The 19298-nt window shown below is 38.8% G+C and overlaps 1 protein-coding gene across 2 annotated transcripts in view; it reads right to left on the reverse strand.

Moving 5' to 3' along the window:
* Positions 1 to 19298, reverse strand: part of PPM1L (protein phosphatase, Mg2+/Mn2+ dependent 1L) — a 312605-nt gene that overhangs the window by 9619 nt on the left and 283688 nt on the right. Inside the window, exon 1 of one of the 2 annotated variants that reach the window (XM_017659053.3) lies at positions 978 to 1154. The exons of the other annotated variant lie outside the window; for it this stretch is intronic. Coding sequence (XP_017514542.3) covers positions 978 to 1068 — 91 coding nt within the window. The 5' untranslated portion in view covers positions 1069 to 1154. Of the gene's footprint in view, positions 1 to 977; positions 1155 to 19298 lie in introns of those variants that run through there. 2 annotated transcript variants of the gene reach the window in all.

The following is a 19298-nucleotide window of genomic DNA, read 5'->3' on the forward strand; positions in this document are numbered from 1 at the left end:
TCCATACAAGACACAACAGAACAAGCTCACCTCAAAACCTTCTTGGAATGAGAATGAATAAAAGCAAATGCTCTACTGGGAGGCGACCCTTATTACCCGCCTGGTGCTCTCTGTCCAGCACCGCGCCTTTCTCCTCCCTCCCTCTGAGAGTGTCAGTGAGTATGCAAAGACCAGCTGAATGTACAGCCCATTCCGGTGGTGCTTCAAACAGATGATGCCTTTGCTTGTTAAAATTATGCATCAATTAGTCTTCATTAATTCTCCCTCCTCATTTAGAAGGTCCAATTCCGTGAGATTGTAAACTGCATCTAAACAGCTCTAAAGACTGAATTTTTAAATAAGCATAAAAATAAATATAATTCAATATCAAAAGCAGGGAGAATAGTTAGAATAATTAACATACTCAGTTATTATTGTTCTGTTGGGAACTCCATTCTTAAACTTGTTAAACTCAAACTGCCTTGATCAGAAATAGAAACACATGAAATGTTGGTCAACTCAGGATTTCTGATACATATGAAAAGCTTTGTGACAGGAAAAAAAAAGACTAACCTTAGCAAATCAAAGACCTTTTACCTTTAAAAAGAACCATAAGAATGAAAATGTAAATACAAGAACAATCATATAATTGGAAATCATTATTCTCAGTTTTGGGTATTAGTTGCATTTTGAGTTTCAACCATCCATCGTTGGTCCTCAAGCACCTATTGGGTTAACTTACATAGCCCAATTAGAGCATGTAAGTCACATTCTTAAAGACTGAAGGGTGACCAAGAACATTATTTTATTGGATTTTGCAGGGCTGGGGGGCATTACATTAATATAAGGCTTGGAGCTGTCCCTCTTCCCTTCTCACTCTGCACATTCTGAGACAGCACGTTCTTGACCTTGACTTCCATTGCTATCTCATCTATGCTGCTAGCCTGGCTGCCACTCCTGAGGTCTAGACCAACTCCCTGGCAGGCATTTCCATTTACCTGTATGACAGAAGATCCAGGGAAAGGCTCTGGGGCCTCCAGTAAGGGAAATGACGGGCGCACCAGGCTGGGGGCCCTTCCCCATCGCCATTTCAGCGTAGCAGCTTACACCCACTTGCTAGCTGTACTGGGCTGCCATGTAAGATTTTTTTTTTTTTTAAGGGAAGGGAGAGGTCATACCTACAGCTAGGAGACAAAAAAGACATTTAATCATATATGTGATTAAGAACCACCAAAAGGTTTTAAGCAGGATGGTGACATGATGAGATTTGTGTTTTGAAAGATCATTTGAGTGGCTATGTAGAAGATAAACTGGAAGCAGGGAGAAAGGTAAGAGTTAATAAGGATCGAAATTAATATAGTACACATGGAGATAGAGGGTAGTAAGCAGATTATTCAAAACCAGAATGGATAAGCCATAGAAAATAAAGGAAATAAGGGAGAGGGAGAAGAGTCTAGGATAATGTCCCGGCATCCAGATTGGGGGAACTGGGGGCTCCATGAACAAAGACTTAATGTCGGCTTGGGGCTTCTGGGAAAGGCTTCCTCTTTCACTAAAGGAGACCTGTGCAGAAAAACGACCTGCTGCTCTGGTCCATTGCTGGCACATGTGCTTCTCAGATCTGCAGAAGCTGTCGTGCAACTGTGAGACGCTCTGCCTCAGGGTCAAGGCGTCATGCACAGGCGTGTGGGCCCGGGTCCCTGAGACGTCACAGAGCCGCTGGGCCGGCCAGCACCGCCTTGTTCTGTGCAGCGTCCAATGCCTTTCCTGCTCTCTGATAACACTGTTGTGTTCCTTATGGTGTCCTAACTGACTCAGGGTCTTTTAGTCCAATAAGGGGCTTACTGATGACAGATGCTGGAGCGTGGCTGCTGTGCTTTACTCACACATTATTGGATATATTTAGGATTAGTTGCCTGCCAATTCCTTTCTCAAGAACACAATCCCCTTGTTTCTATGGGTAAAAAAGATCCACCTTAGGACATGGATTTCAGGAATGTACTGCCTTGAGAAGCTGGGGACTCCCCTTGTCAACAGAATCCTGGACCTGGCCAAAAGGGAGCACCCGGATGGCGGGATGAGTTGTGGGCAGTGCTTAGGGTCACTGAAATGTCACCACCCCCTTTCTATAGAAAGCTGCCCATGTTTGAGTGACAGCTCCAGGTATGATGGAAAACTGACCAGGAGCTTCACTCGAAGCACTCTGTTGTTTGGGCTCTGCGTCTTAGCTCAGGATTGTAACTGTTTATGATCTAATTTTACTTTACAGAACAAATTACCATGTTGCTGAGAGACTCCGGAAAAACATGGTGAGAAAAAAAAGAGAAAATGAACAAAATCCCAAATCACCTTTTCTTTTGTTTGCACACAAAAAATACACACAAGATCTGACTGTGAGTTTTGACATGAAAGACTTATTCCCTCATAGTGCTGTTTATCAAAATACTAGGGTCTAACAATATTAATTAATACCTCAGGATATTTTTATATTAACAATTTAATCTAGATGGGAACTTAATTGGAAATCAAATCCTGGTGAATTCACAAGACTAGACTTCAGTGTCTTAGCTGAGTGAGGCCAGCCAAGTTATTTCACACAGAAGCCTCAGAAGATGGCACCACAATCCACCCAGCTGCTGAAACTAGGAGTCACTCTTGGTATTTTTTTCTTTTCCTCATTTTTGACAGTCCTGTCACTCTTGTCTTTAAATTATTAATTAAACATCTTAAACCCTCCTGGCTCTTCTGTCCTCATCGGTTGACTCTTGTCCAAGCCAGTCCTTTCAGCCAGCAGGCTCGTTGAGCAGTGCAGGTGAGGAACAGCGTGGCCAAGTCCTGCATGGTCCAGCCCCACCTAAATAGGCCAGTGTCATGTCATACAAATGCCTTGTTTACTTATTTACATAATGCATTGAATGTCCGTCTTCCCCATACAATGTAAACTTCACAAGGGTAGGTAAGGGTGTTGTCTGCTTGTTCTTCCTACTATAAAGCCGACACCCAGAACATCACAGGTACTCAACAGTTACTGAATAAATGAATTAACAGATGAATGAATAAACAATCACACACAATCTCTTTGGTCCTGATCTGACAATATGCTAGGCTCCTGCTGTCCTGCTCTGAGCATGTCAAACCAGCATGTCTGTCCTCCATTTTGCCTCTGGTCCAGTGTAAATGAAATGCGAGTAGTGCTTCCATCCTCACCACAGCCACCAAAGCCATGGCACCTTGAAAAGTGACCCCCATGCATCCCGGTGGGCATTACATGAGCAATCTGTGTCTGCTTCTGACCTCAATTTGCATGTCAGCAAACAGGTACTTTTTGCGTGGTCCTATTAATTTTTGTTTTCTTTAGGGGAAAACACACATGTGCAAATGATTCATCAGTCTGTTCCTCTAAACCTGCGTTCTCTCTCCTCTGATTTAATTTCTGGGTGGCAGATAAAGTACACAAGAACATCTCTTCTGGACTGATCCAAATATTCTGATTCTGTAATGTTAGGCACTTAATTCATTTGACAAGTTGTACTTAAGAAAAATGTAAATCCTAATGAAGGTTAAGTAACTTGGGGCATCTTGATTTCCTAACACCTTAGTGTGGGGGTGGTGCAGGCATTAGTCCTCCCCATGAGCAGGTGAGAAAAATGGGGCACAGAGTCATCAAGTGTCTTATCCATGGTTACATCACTCTGTGCATATGTATTGAATGACTAAGAAACCTAGGAGTCCAGAATTATTACTACAGTAATAATCACAATGATGGACCCTACTGCTTAAGCATTTAACTATAATGCTAAGCATTTTATTTACATTATACAACTTAATCTGCACTACCATATGAAACAGGTGTAATTATCCCCATTTTACAGATGGGGAAACTAGGTCTCAGGATGCAATGGGGGGGTGGGGGCTGGACGGAGTGGAGAAAGCTGGGTGGAATTAACACGTCTCTGGAGACTTGCTTCTTGATGCAGGATGACGCTCTGCCATACAATGCCGCATGGCTCATGTGAATAGTGATTCCTCTCTGTGACAAAGTCTTTTGTAAGAGAGTAAGGGAAATTGCCATTTTTTTCCTTTAAGAAAGAGAGAAGGAAATTAGGGATGGGGTGGAGAAGGGTGGTAAGAGATATAGAGGGGATATCAGACAGGGGAGAGGATTTCCATGAAGGAGTTAAAACAGCCTAAAGGCCATGCATTATACACAGCATAGAAGAATCAACACATTTATAGGATGAGGAGAAATAGATTTATCTTGTAAAGGTTTGACAATGAATGTTAGTTCAATAACACAATTTCAGGGCCTAGATGACATCATGGCTGGTAACTGATAGAAATTATATCCGTGTGCAACACATTGGAAAAAGAGCAGGCAAAGCCAGTCATTAATGACAGTATCAGGGAATGATAAGATCACTGTAACCAGGGGCTTCCAGCCCCCACCTCCCACAGCCAACACTGTGATGAGCCCAGCAACACACATAAAATGCCAGGCAGTTCGCAGATAAGACTCCCAGCTCCCATTCCCTGTCTGCATCACCTTTAAGTCTGCCCAAGTCTGACCTGCTGAGAGCTTGTTCACCAGTCTTTCTTGTGTTAATTAATGCCATAGCAGAGACAGACCTGCCAGGAACGATCTTTTGTCTGGAAAACTACAGAGCGAGGTCTAATCTTCCCTTCTCTGATTCCTTTTCTCTCATGTATCATCACTCCCTGCTCCACATTCTCTCAGAGGCAGGCCCTCCCTCCTCAGTTGTTTATTAGTGTGCTGCGTGGCTGGCCCAGAGAATCACCGGACTCATTAGTCTACCTCTGTGCAGGAGGCTATTGAATTAATACTAATTAACGATTCATACTGTTAATCAATAGTGCCACTGTAATGAGTTGTGTACTGGTGAGTTTGAAAGTTATTTTGTGCTATGAGAGCCCTGAATGGAAGGTGATTGGAAAGGGATCTATGTGTGCAGAGGGACACTTACGGGCCAATTTTTGAGAACTACCATTTGCTGACCACTCACTGGGTGTCAGGCTCTTTGCTCAGTCCTGGACTTAAATAATTTCTTTAATCCTAACAGTCTGTGAGGTACTATTAGCCCCGTTTTGCAGATGATAAAACACATGAACGACTAGCCCAAGGGCACACGAATAGTGAGCGGCAGAACCCACTCAGTGTGCAGCCAGTGCTGCTTTCAATCCTGAGGCAGGCTGTGGCTAGTCGCGTTTAATGTTTATTTGCAAACCAGGAAAAGGTACCTCTCTCTTAAGACACTTTCCTACCGTCTCCATAAAATGGCGATAATACATATCAGATTGACAGACAGCAGAGTGTGAACGGTACCTCCAGGGGCTAGAGTCAGACCTGTCCGACATAGGGGCAACCTGCTTCTGGGCCACACCCTGCCCCCATCCCAGGAAGAAGCAGCCATAGCAGAGGGCCACTCAATGGGGGGGCGTTCAGCAGAAGAGTGTATCAGAGGGTTCCTATGACACACTAGAGACTCGTAGCAGCCCTAAAGCCAGACCCGGAGAGGGAAACGTTGGCAGCATCACACCTGAGGCCGTATCTGAGTGTTGCTGAGAAGAGACTAAGGCTTTCTTCCACCAGCACCTGGAGCAAGAGGACGGCAGACTGTCTTTGTGGGCTCCCAAACAGAGGAGGCAGCGACAGGACACACCCACACATGCGGGGAGCCTCACGTGGGTCCCCGTGCTGTGCACGGGCAGCAGGCCCACATACAGGCACTCTTTGGGTCTTCCTTTGCAAACCAAGGCTGCCTCAACCTCCCCTCACATTCTGGAGGGGACGAGTGGCAGGAACAACATTTTGTGAGAAAAACGTCTAGTACAGATTAGGATGCTCATTTCCTCCATGAGATTTTTGCATAAACCGAACTAACAACCGAAGAGTTTGACGCTGGCTTAAAGTGAGGCAGTCAACTTGCTGACAAATTCTATTATTTTAAACCCTAGTGCTTTAGTTTAATTCTAGATTTAGGTATACTTGGGCTCTTCTTCAGCAAACCTATAGTAATTAATAAAATGACCAGAAGAAATAAGAAACAGTGTATGAGTTTCAGAAAGATCTTTTCCACAAATGAGGTGTGCCAAAATAAATAGGAAAAACAATCTATTTAATGGGGTTGGGGGAGGTCAAAATTCAAGCTTTTAGAATCTGAGGAGGTCTTCATTTAATTTTCACACTTTAACAGTTAAAATACAGATGTGTCATCTCATGCTCTTGAACACCATTCTGAAACTGAAATGTTCTTTAACTTTACATTTAACTGCTGTGATAATGTTTATTTTACCCTTGGGTGTGGCCTGTGTACACCCTTCAAAATCCTTCCTTTTTAGGTAAGTATGAACATGTGAAAGAGAGCTACTTCCTACTAAACTGATCATATGCACTCGGGGCTCTCGCAAACCACAGCAGGTCCCCTTCCTGGAGAAGGCTTCCTCTCCAGGCTCTGGGTGTCACTATCCCGAGGAACAAGCCAGCAGGTGAGCTTTTGTGAGACTCACTGACATACTTCTCATGTTCAGATGATAGGATGCTACTGAAAGTAATTCATAATCACATAATCACATCCTGTATTCTAAGCCCCAATCTTTTAATTGTAAATAAAATTAATTTCATGGTTCTTTGATTCTTTCTACATAAGCCAGTAAAGTATTGGCTATATTTTTTCACATTTTCCTGTTATTTGAGGATTCTTCAGTGAATCTCTATATATTACAAGTACTATCTCTGCTTCTCTATGAATGCCATGGCAGTGGGGCATAACAGGAACTTCTGCAATGGAGCTTTACTAACAGGGGCATTTACTTTTTAAAAAAAGGCAGATAAGAGAAGGCAGAGCATTGAAGATTCTTGCAGCCCCACCTTTTGGATCCGCCCTAAGATGAACTGGCTTCTGAAGGTATTTTTTTCGCTTGTCATCAGTCTTTTTCCAGGCAAATATATTGAAGTCAAGCTCTGACTTGAATACAAACCACGGTTTTAAAACATTCAGCATGATTCACATAATTGAATTTTGTTTAGAGTTCTACCAGGAGAATGTTTCTCTCTCCTTATTTCACTTCTTGGAGTTCCTGAATAAGCAAAAAGTTTGCAGGAGCCTGGCTCACACAGAGCTGGTCCTGGCCCATAGACAGTGCAAAACTGCTAGGCAGCAGGGACCTGGGATGTGAGGACATCCCAGTATGTGGTTTCCCCATGTTGGCCTGACTTCATACAGCCCCTGCAGGAGCTATAAACCCCAGGGTGGCATTGTCCCTACTAGTTGGGCTTCTGCCATTCTGGCTACAACAAGATTCTGGCTGAGCTTATAAATAATGCTCATCTAGCCTCTGAACCCACCTGCTAGCTAGCCTGGGAGCTAAAAAGTTATTCATTCATTTAGCAGACTTTTAATCAGCCCTTTCTGCTATGCCTGGCATTCTGACCAGAGCTGGGGACTCAAAAATAAAAGATGCAGCCCCTAGGTGAAGAAGTCACAGTTTAGTGGGTGCCAGAGGGACAATACAGAAAACAATTCTATTATCATTGAAGTTGAGAGAGGCAAGCACAGAAACCCACCTGCAGTGGTTTAAGGAGGAGATATCTGAACTGAGTTTTGACTAATGAATAGCCAAAAATGTGGGAATGAAGGCGTGAATTGTGAGTGTGTGTGTGCGCGTGCACACACACACATGTGTGAGGCTGTGTGTGTATGGGGGAAGCTAAATAAATTAATGAAAGGAGGTTTTTTTCCCCTTCCATACTTGACAAGGATATTTAAAACATTCTTTTAATATAATGATGACTAAGACATTTGATTTAACATGAGTCCAAATATATGGCAAATCTCAATAGGGAAATTAGTGACATTAAGAAATGTCAAAGCTCTTAAACATTACTGAGTTACAAATATGAATATAGACCCACATACTATTTAAGAAAATTGTGTTTAATTGATAAAGAAGCAAATCCCCAACCTGGTTTTAGAAATGTACACAAATCATCCACATGGAATTTTCTGTGATTACATAACTATAGTAAAGGATTTGACCATATGTTATAGGGCCAAAATTTATCACTGTAGATAGTAAATTACTGTACTTGATTTTTTGGTTTCTTTATTTTCAGTTCATGTGTTTACCTGTATAGAGAGTTAAGGAACATGTTGCTCTCTCTTGCTTGCAAATTTAAAGTAATATGGAATGTCAAATTCCCAGGCTTAAGGATCTTAATTTAAGAAAACATATTATGTCAGTCCTTTGTTATGATGGCTGAATGCCATCCAGCTGAAGAGTTTTAAAATGGGGGGGCATGTTTAGCGTCTTGGTTGTCTTAGTCCCTCTCTCTGTGGAATGAGGATACTGAGAGTGTTATTTATTAGAGTTGCTGTGCGAACTGTTCATCATTTTTCAGTAAAAGGTGAATTGTTTGTATACAGTTGTAGAGTTCAGATAAACCAAGCCAGGTGCTGCTGAAGATGTTGCAGAGCTGTGGGGGAGTTTTTGTTGCACGGTATATGTTCCTTCAGGTTTATCTGGGGGTTTTTACCTTTTTGATGTTACCTTCAGTCTCTTTGCTAGGCATCCTCAACCTGTAGTCACCAGTCAGGACATTCCTTGTGTTTAATGATGCAAATTCAAGGGTACTTTCAGAGCAGAGATCCATGATATTAAGGGATTCCCATTAAGGCTAAAAAAGTCTGTGACAAAAAGTCCATTTTTCCTTCCAAGAATATAAGTGGCTTCCATGAAACCCCATGAGACTTCAGATCCACATCTGGCCTTTCACATACAAGCTGCTGTTGGACTAACTACTTAGAGTTTTTGTTAGCACATGTGCTGGCTCTGACTAAAATTAAGATGAGAAAACAATAACCATTATGATCACTGTAAGTGCTCAATGGCTGTGAGAAATATAAAGCCACAAGTCCATCAAATGTTATGAATTAGACTTCTATTAATACAGATGACCTCCCTGAATCCACACTGACCAGAGGGCATCAAGATTACTGCTATTACATAGAGTTGCATGTTAAGGGGGCAATCTCACCAATTAAAATTTTATAAGGCATGCACACTAGCATTCTGTCAGCATCCTGCTAAGTTTTTATTAATGACTGCCTCAGGCCTAGGGTACTCTTCCGTAACAAGCTGCCATCTGGGGGGGCCTTTTTGTCTTTGGTGTCATGCATCCTTGTTTGCTCATGTTGGGGGATGGTAGGAAAAGGGATGATTATTAGATTCTGCATTGCAATATGGCTGGGATTCTCAGCAATAGCCCCACCCCTCTTTGCACTGACTTTCAGCTGCTTTTCTCCTGGATTTCTGAGATTCTCCTCTTTATCTTTTCTCCTTTACCTCTGCCCAGTGTCTTTTCATAGTCTACTTTACAGATGTTTCTTCCTCCATCTGTTCCCCAGGGTTCTGTCCCTGGCTGCCTTTCTTATCTTCTGTTGTACCTGCCTAGGACTGTCTCATCCACATCCATGTCTGCAGCCGCACCCACCGTATAGTGTTGTCTGCCAAGTCTGTATTTGCAGCATGAGCATCATTCTGTTTTCCTGCAGGGACTTCAAACTCACTATATATAAACAAATTCTTTGCTTTAAACTTGCTTCTTCATTCCTGTAGCCTGAATCAGAGAATCAACATTAATCTAAATCCAGAGACCATGAAGCTCTTCAACCATCTCTGAATTCCCCCTTTCATCTTGGTAACTTTCCAGTTAGAAGAAGAGCATAGTGGTCAAAAGCATCTGCTTTGGGTCTAATTCCTAGTGTTACCACTTAATAGCTGTGTGGACCTGCTCCCCAAGGACCTTAGCCTTTCTAAGCCTTGGTTCTTTCATCTGTTAAATGGGGATAACATCTGATCTGCTGTTTAAACCAGTTAATGTTCAGTACCTGGGCCATGATGGGCCCTCCATATAGTTATGTTTTATTCAATTTCTCTTTGCTTCTCAGCTAGATCAGTGCTTTGCAAACTTGAGTGCACATAAGATTCACATGGAGGCTTGTTGAACCCTAGATTACTGACACCCATTCTAGAAAATATGCATTTCTAACAAGTTCCCAGGGCGTGCTGACCCTGCGGCTCCCAGGCCTACACACTGATGGCACTGAGAGCATTAAGTTCTCTTGGTCTGCAATCGCCCCAGCCCCCACTCGCCATGCCCCCGCCACACTGCTGTCAAAGCCATCTTTCTAAAACATTATCTAACCTTTACATAAAAAATTGGTTGAATTTTCTAGTAATTGCTAAGTACTTACTATGTTGTCAGGTATAGTTCTAAGTGTTTAACATGAAAGAACTCATGTAAAGCTGAGAATAGCTTGTGAGATAGATATTGTTTCCATTTTTCAGCTGAGGAAACCAAAGTATAGAGAGCTTCAGTAACTTGTCCAAGTTTACCAAGGTAACAAGTTTCAAAGTAAGAATTCCAGCCCTTGACTCCCAAGCCCACGATCTTAACCACTGCACTCATGGCCCTTCTACCCTGTCATTTCTCCATCTTAAAATTCTACAAAGAGTAACACAGCCTACACCATTTAAACCCAACCTTTAACATAGCCTTTGTGACCTGCACACCTCCTTTTTCACCACTTAATACCTTGTTCCCTGAGCTCCAGCCATTACAAAACGGTTTGTCAAGTACACATTCCCTTGCATAAAACACCTCCCTACCAACTCCTATTCATTCTTAATGAAGCTTGACTAAGATGTTACCTCTTTTGAGAACTGTTCCCAGATCTTTCCCACCAATTGTGGATTAAGGCCCTCCTTTTGTGGAAGTTCTCCTAGCACCGAGCACACTAGGCTTCTATTGGAGCTATAGTGTTCACACCTGCTTACTTGTCCAGTGAGACCCCCTCCAGGGTAGTGCATACTCTTGCCAGTGCACCTAAAAGGAAGTTAGTAAGTGAATGTAAACTGCATCCAATGGCACTTTTGGTCCCTCTCTCTTACCTCCTCAGTGGGCTCCTTCTTTGGGCTCCCTCACACCTATGTACAGAACTAATCTTGATTATATATATATTTTTAAAAGATGTAAAATGTAACAGGTGTCCATATAGCATGCAGCTTTAATAACTTTTAACATTTTACTTTGTTTAGATTTTTAAAATATTATGTTACAGAAAAATACCTGTTACAACCAATTTCCTAATTGTATGAGAAAAGAAATTGTCTTAAAGAGTTTTTTCTAGATTTAAATTATTTAATTTGAATTAATTATTTAATTTTTAAAAGCTTGTACATGGGTGAATTCAAAGAAATTAACAGCTGATGTCTCATCAGAAACCATGGGGCTCAGAAGGCAGTAGAATGACAGTCAAAATGCTGGAAAGAAAAGATTGTCAACCAAGAATTCTATGGCCATCAAAAATATCCTTTAGAATGAAAGAGAAATTAAGAGATTTCCATATAAAGAATAAATGAAAATTTGGCACTTGCAGCCCTGATCAAATGGAAAATACTAAGGAGAATCCTTCAAGCTGTAATAAAAGAATACCACACAGTTATTTGAGTCCACACACATAAAAAAACACCAATAAAGATAATTAAATAGTAAAAATAATAGTCAATATAAATGTATTCTTCTTTTTAGCTCTTTTACTCTTATCTAATTTAAAAGACAATTGCATAAAGCAGTAATTATGAAACTGTGCTGATGGGCTTATAATGTATAAACTTGTAATTTGGTTGATAATAATAGCAATAGAGAATGAGGGAGGGAATGGAGCTATACTAAAGCAAAGGTTTTGTACAAAATTGAAATTAAGTTGGAATTACGTTAATTTTAATATCAAAGTAGTCATTCAAAAAGCCTTAAAAATATAGTAAATGCAACAATGGAATTAAAAGAGAAAACATCTAGTTAATGCAAAATAATGCAATAATGAAGGATAGAGGAATGAAAAGGCATACTTACAGAAAACAAAAAACAACTGGCAGAAATAAATCCTATATTAGTAATTACATTAATAATAAATGAATTAAGTTCTCTAATCAAAGGGCAGAGATTGGTATGATGGGTTTTAAAAATGAGCCAACTCTATGCTGTTTAGGAAATAGTTTAGATTTAAAGACACAAATAGGTTGGAAGTAAAAAGGGGAAAAAGTATACCATACAGAAACAACCAAAAGAGAACTAGAGTGCGTATACTGAGACAAAGTAGACTTGAGACTAAAAAATTAAAATGATAAAAGGGTGAATACATCAGGGAGATACCACAATTATAAACATATAAGCATTTAACAACAGAGCTCTAAAATACATATAACAAAACTTGACACAACTGAAGGAAGAAAGAAACAACTCAACAATAATAGAGTTCAGAACCTTACTTTCAATACTGAATAGAACAACTAGGCAGAAGATTAACAAGGAAATACAAGACTGAACAACACTATAAACCACTAAACTAGTAGACCTACAATATCTGTTGAACACTTCACCCAACATAAGTAGAATACACATTCTTATCTACTATATATACATGGAACATTCTCCAAAATAGCCAATACATTAGACCATAAAACAAACCTTAATAAATTTAAAAGAGATGGAATCAAAGTATGTTCTCTGAACACAAAGGGATGAAATTAGAAATCAACAACATGAATAAAGTTGAGAAATTCAACAATATGTAAAAAGTAATGAAAATAATCCCAAATAACCAATTAGAGATGAAATAAAATGAGAGACAACAGGCCAAAACTTATGGGATACAGCTAAAGCATTGTGTAGCTATAAATGCCTACATTAAAAAAGAAGAAAGACCTCAAATCAAAAACATAAGTCCCTGGGAAGCTAAAATAAAGAAGAGCAAACTGAAACCAAAAAGGCAATAATAAAAATTAGAGCAAAAATATAGAATAGGAACCAATAGAAAAAAATCAACAAAAACTAAACTTGGTTCTCCGAAGAGATCACCTAATGTGACAAAACTTTAGCTAGATTAATGAAGGGAAAAAGAGAAAAGACTCAAATTATTATTATCAGGAATGAAAGAAGGGACATCACTAACAACTCTACAGATATAAAGTTATAAGGGACTACTATAAATAACTCTATGCCAATAAGTTAATAAATAATATAGATGCAATTAAAAAATTCCTATAAAGACAAAAACTACCTAAATTGATTCAAAAAGAAACAGAAAATCTGAAGAGACCAATAATAAGTAAAGAGATTGAATTAGTAATAATAAAAAAACTTCTCACAAATCTCAAGTTCAGAGGGATTCAGTGGTGAATTCCACCAAACATACAAAGAATTAATACCAATCCTTCACAAACTCCTCCAAAAAATAGAAGAGTCCAGAACATTACCAATTCATTCTATGAGGCTAGTGTTACCCTGACAATAAAACCAGATAAAACATCACAAGAAAACCACAGACCAGAATCTCTCATGAAAATAGTGTAAAAACCTTCAACAAAATACTAGTGAGCAAAATTCAGCAACATAAAAAAATACTATATACCATGCTCAAGAGTAATTCAACCTAGGAATGCAAGATTAGTTCAACATAGGAAATCAATGTAATAAACCATATTAAAAGAATAAAAGACAAAAATCACATGATCATCTCAATACACTAAGAAAAAGCACTTGACAAAATCCAGCCCCTTTCATATGAAGATACTCAACAAACTAGGAATAGAAGAGATTTGCTCAACCAACTAAAGAACATCTACAAAACAAACAAACAAACATTGAGCTAACATTATATTTAATGGTAAAAGAGTGAATTCTTCCTCTCTAATTGAGGCACCAGAAAACAAAGTTTTCTTTTGCCACTTCTGTTCAACACTGTACTGGAGGTTCTAGCTAGGGCATTTAGACCAGAAAATGAAATAAAAGGCATCCAGGGTGGAAAGGCAACACAGATGGCATGATCTTATAAACAGAAAATCCAAAGGAATCCACACAAAAACTATTAGAAATAATAAATGAGCTGAGAAGGTTGTAGGATCCAGTAGGAAACATACTATTTCCAAACACTAGTAATGAACAATCTGAAAATAAAATTAATACAGTAATTCCACATGTGATAGGAGTAAAAAGATAAAATACATAAAAATATATTTAATGAAAGAAGTGTAAGACACACTGAAAACTACAAATATATTTAATGAAAGAAGTGTAAGACACACTGAAAACTACAAAACATTGTTGAAAGAAATTTTAAAAGATCTAAATAAATGGAAAGACATCCCATGTTCATGGATTCAAAGACTTAATATTGTTAAGATGGCAATTTTCCCAAAATTGATCTACAGATCCAACTCGATCTCTGTCAAAATCACAGCTGTTCTGGGGGGACAGAAATTTACAAGCTGCTCCTAAAATTCATATGGTAATGCAAAGGACCTAGAATAGTCAACATCACCTTAAAAAATGAACATGTTGGAGGACTCAGACTTCCAGTTTCAAAACTTACTACAATGCTACAGTAATCAGAGCAGTGAAATTGGCATAAAGATGGATATACAAATCACTGGAATAAAATTGAGTCAAAAACAAACCCTTACAATTATGGTCAGTTGACTTTTGACAAGGTGCCAAGACAATCCAATGTGGAAAGAAAAGTCTCCTCAACAAATGGTGGTGCACAACTATATAACCACATGTAAAATGGATGGATCCACATGGATCCTTACCTTATATTATGTATAAAAATTAACTTAAAATGGATCATAGACCTAAATATAAGAACTAAAACTGTGAAACTCTTAGAAGAAAAGAGGGGCAAACCTTTGTGACCTTATTATACAATGGTTACTTATATATAACAACAAAAGCACAAGCAATAGATAAATTGAACTTCATGAAAATGAAAAACTTTCATACTTCAAAGGACATTATCAAAAAAGGAAAAGTCAACCCACAGAATGGGAGAAAATATTTACAAATCATGTATCTGATAAGGGATTTGTATCTAGAATACATAAAGAACTTACACTCCACAACAAAGACAAAAAACCAAATTTTAAATAGGCAAAGGATTTTGAGTAGACATTTCTACAAATAAGATATACAAATGGCCAATAAGCATGTAGAAAAATGCTCAACATCATTAGTTGTTAGACAAATGCAAATTCAAGATACCACTTCACACTACTAAGATGGCTAAAATTAGACAGACTGTAACACCTGTTCGTAAGGATGTGGAGAAATTGGAACCCTCATACATTGCTGGTAGGAATGTGAAATGATGCAGCCACTTTGGAAAACAATTTGGCGGTTCGAAAAAGTTAAACATAGAGTTATCATGAGATCCAGCAGTTACTCTTCCAGGTATTTATTCATGAGAAATGAAAACATGCCTACACAAACACTTGTACATACTGTACATATTGATATGTCACAATACCCCAAAAGTGGAAACAACCTAAGAGTCCACCAATTGAGGTCTAGAAAAACAAAATGTGGTATATTCATGCAATGGAATAGCATTCAGCTGTAAGAAAGAATGGGGTACTGATATGCCATGAAACAGGAAAATATTATGCTAAATGAAAGAAACCAGCCACAAGAGATCACATACTATGTGACTCCATTTATATGAAAGTCCAAAATAGGCAAATCTACAAAGATAGAAAGTAGTTTAGTGGTTACTTAGGGATGGAGGATCTGTGGAGGTAGAGAAATAGGGAGTGACTATTACAGGGCATGGGGTTTCTTTGGGAAGGGATGAAAATACTCTAAAATTAATGGTGATAGTGACAAACTCTGTGAATATATTATAAACCACTGAACTGTACACTTCAAAGGCATGAATTTTATGATCTGTGAATTACATATCAATAAAGCTGTTTTATAGATATATAAAAAAGTACTTATACTTCAAATTACTCTGGCATCTCCTGGGACCCTGAATAATCCTTGGTAAGAAGCAGAAGTCAGACAGACATCATATTTGTTCCTTGAAATAATTAAATCTGGTGGAAGTAATAATTGCAGACTAGAAGCTCAGTACGTCCCAGCCGGGGGTCTGTGATGAGTTTCCTTTCATTACCACATCCTTTCTGTGACTGTTTACATTGACCATTTGGATGGTCCCCTGAAATCTGGTCTCAATGTCTTGTACAGACGCTGCCTCTTTCTCTCTTTCCCCTCCTTTCTAGTTTCTGCATATATAGTAGAGCATGACCATATTTATTCAATTTAAGTCAAATGGAGTAGGAGAATATGGAGGATTGTGACATCAGTAAGCATGCCAGTAATTAAAGCATGGACAGCAAAATGATCATTATGAAATGAAATGGAAGGCTCAATATAAGTGGACCTTTACATGAAATCTTATGTGGCACAGTCAGGAATAACAGAATGCCTTTGAGGACCTCTTCATTTTCTGAATTTTCAGCCCCCAGAGGCATCAAGCATTTTATTTCTGAATACTAGTAAAAGGACAGCAATAAAAGCCAGTCTTTGAGCCAAAGGCCAAGATTAAGTTCTCTTCTACAGCTATTTTTATTTTTTTAAATGCCACCTATACACAATTGAATATAGATTTGGGTTTAGAATAATACTTAATTAATAATGTTTAATAATAAAATAATGTTTAGGTTTGCTTAGTTCTGTGCTTGCTTTTCCTCAACTGTGACCCAGAGATTTTGATAGGACCCTATTTTTCCTTGAAAATCTAAGCACTATAAACAAATTCATTTTGATGGCAACTTATTTTCATCATATACATCTAATTTTGTCTCTAGTTGAAAATGTGCAGGCATGCTGCAGCTATCTGAAGAACCTGTTACAAGAGCTGATTATCAACAGCCTGGTAAACATGGCCATTTCTAGATATAAGATGTGGTGCAACGGTAAAACACTCTAATTATAAAACTCTGCAAGCGTCAGCCACAGAAACAGCTGCAGGCATTACTGACAAATGGTGGTTTTGTACTCCTGTCACTTTTTAATGTTTCTGAAATCATATTCATCAGAATGAGGACAAACTCCACACTTCAAAAATAAACACAAACAATATCATCAGTGGCCTGGCTCAAACTTACAGGGAAATGCAGGCCTAAAAACCAAATCAGCTTCCTGTTTTCCTTCTACGTAATGATTCACAAATAAGTTGGAAGGACCTCGTTGTTTCTGAACAGCAATTCAATGATTTAAACAGAAAATCAACCTCTATTGAAACCAAAGATTTTCTTTATATAGAATGCTAATGAGTCTATACTAGAGAATGGAGAGAGTGGGTGTGTGACAACAGGGAAAGGAATATTCCAGCATGATTACCTTCTTTCTAAATTTTAGCTGTTTGTACAAGAGCAGAAAAATTATCGTCATAATTTGTCTTCTCCATTAAACAGTGATCGCCTTAAAGAAAATAAATTGTATTTCTTTATCTCTGCAAGCATGGGACATGGCACAGCTGCTGCTCAAAAATTTTGGGGGAAGGGAAGGAAGGAAGTTTGACTTGTCTAGTGACCACTGTTACAATAGTGGCAGACTGTCTGTGGCACATGATGAGGGTATTTATTTATTTTTTATTTTTTTAATATAGGTATCACTGAAATATACTCTTATGAAGGTTTCACATGAAAAAACAATGTGGTTACTAAATTCACCCATATTATCAAATCACCTATATATCAATACCCCACTGAAGTCACTGTTCATCAGTGTAGTAAGATGCCACAGAGTCACTACTTGTCTTCTCTGTGCTACACTGTCTTCTCTGTGACCCACCCCAACACTGTATGTAATCAATCATAATAGCCCTCAATCCCCTTCTTGCTCGCTCACCACCCACCCCTCCCCACCCCTCACCTTTAGTAACCCCTAGTCCCTTCTTGGAGTCTGTGAGTCTGCTGCTGTTTTCTTCCTTCACTTTTGCTTCGTTGTTATACTCCACAAATTAGGGAAATGATTTGGTACTTGTCTTTCTCCACCTGGCTTTTTTCACTAAGCATAATACCCTCTAGTTCCATCCATGTTGTTGCAAATGGTAGGATTTGTTTTCTTATGGCTGAATAATATTCCATTGTGTATACCTTCCACATCTTCTTTATCCATTCATCTACTGATGGACACTTAGGTTGCTTCCATATCTTGGCTATTGTAAACAGTGCTGCGATAAACATAGGGGTGCATCTGTCTTTTTGACTCTGAGAACTTGTATTCTTTGGGTAAATTCCAAGGAGTGAAATTCCCGGGTCAAATGATATTTCTATTTTAGTATTTTGAGGAACCTCCATATTGCTTTCCACAATGACTGAACTAATTTACATTCCCACCAGCAGTGCAGGAGGGTTCCCCTTTCTCTGCATCCTCATCAGCATTTCTTGTTCCTTGTCTTTTCGATGTTGGTCATCCTAACTGGTGTGAGGGGGTATCTCATTGCAGTTTTAATTTGCATTTTCCTGATAATTAGCGATGAGGAGCATCTTTTCATGTGCCTGTGGACCATCCGAATTTCTTCTTTGCAGAATTGTCTATTCCAACCCTCCAACCATTTTTTAATTGAGTTATTTGCTTTTTTGGGTGTTGAGGCGTGTGAGTTCTTTATATATTTTGGATGTTAACCTCTTGTCAGATATGACATTTACAAATATATTCTCCCATACTGTAGGATGCCTTTTTGTTCTACTGATGGTGTCCTTTGCTGTAAAGAGGCTTTTTAGTTTGATGTAGTTTCATTTGTTTTTTTTTTTTTGTTTCCCTTGCCCAAGGAGATGTATTCAGAAAAGTTGCTCATGTTTATATTCAGGACATTTTTGCCTATGTTGTCTTCTAAGAGTTTTATGGTTTCATGACTTACATTCAGGTCTTTGATCCATTTTTAGTTTACTTTTGTGTATGGAGTTAGACAGTAATCCAATTTCATTCTCTTGCATGTAGCTGTCCAGTTTTCCCAACACCAGTTGTTGAAGAGGCTGTTATTTCCCCAATGTATGTCCATGGCTCCTTTATTGTATATTAATTGACTGCATATGCTTGGGTTTATATCTGGGCTCTCAATTCTGTTCCATTGATCTATAGGTCTGTTATTGTACCAGTACCAAATTGTTTTGCTTACTGTGGCTTTGTAGTAGAGCTTGAAGTCAGGGAACATAATTCCTCAAGCTTTATTCTCCCTTTTCAGAATTGCCTTGGCTATTTGGGGTCTTTGGTGGTTCCATATGAATTTTAGAACTATTTTCTGTAGTTCATTGAAGAATGCTATTGGTATTTTGATAGGGATTGCATTGAATCTGTAGATTGCTTTAGGCAGGATGGCTATTTTGAATATTAGTTCTTCTTATGCATGAGCACAGGATGTAAGTCCATTTATTGGTACCTTCTTTAATTTCTT

This window comes from Manis javanica, chromosome 3, assembly GCF_040802235.1.
Source record: "Manis javanica isolate MJ-LG chromosome 3, MJ_LKY, whole genome shotgun sequence".
Lineage (NCBI taxonomy): Eukaryota > Metazoa > Chordata > Mammalia > Pholidota > Manidae > Manis > Manis javanica.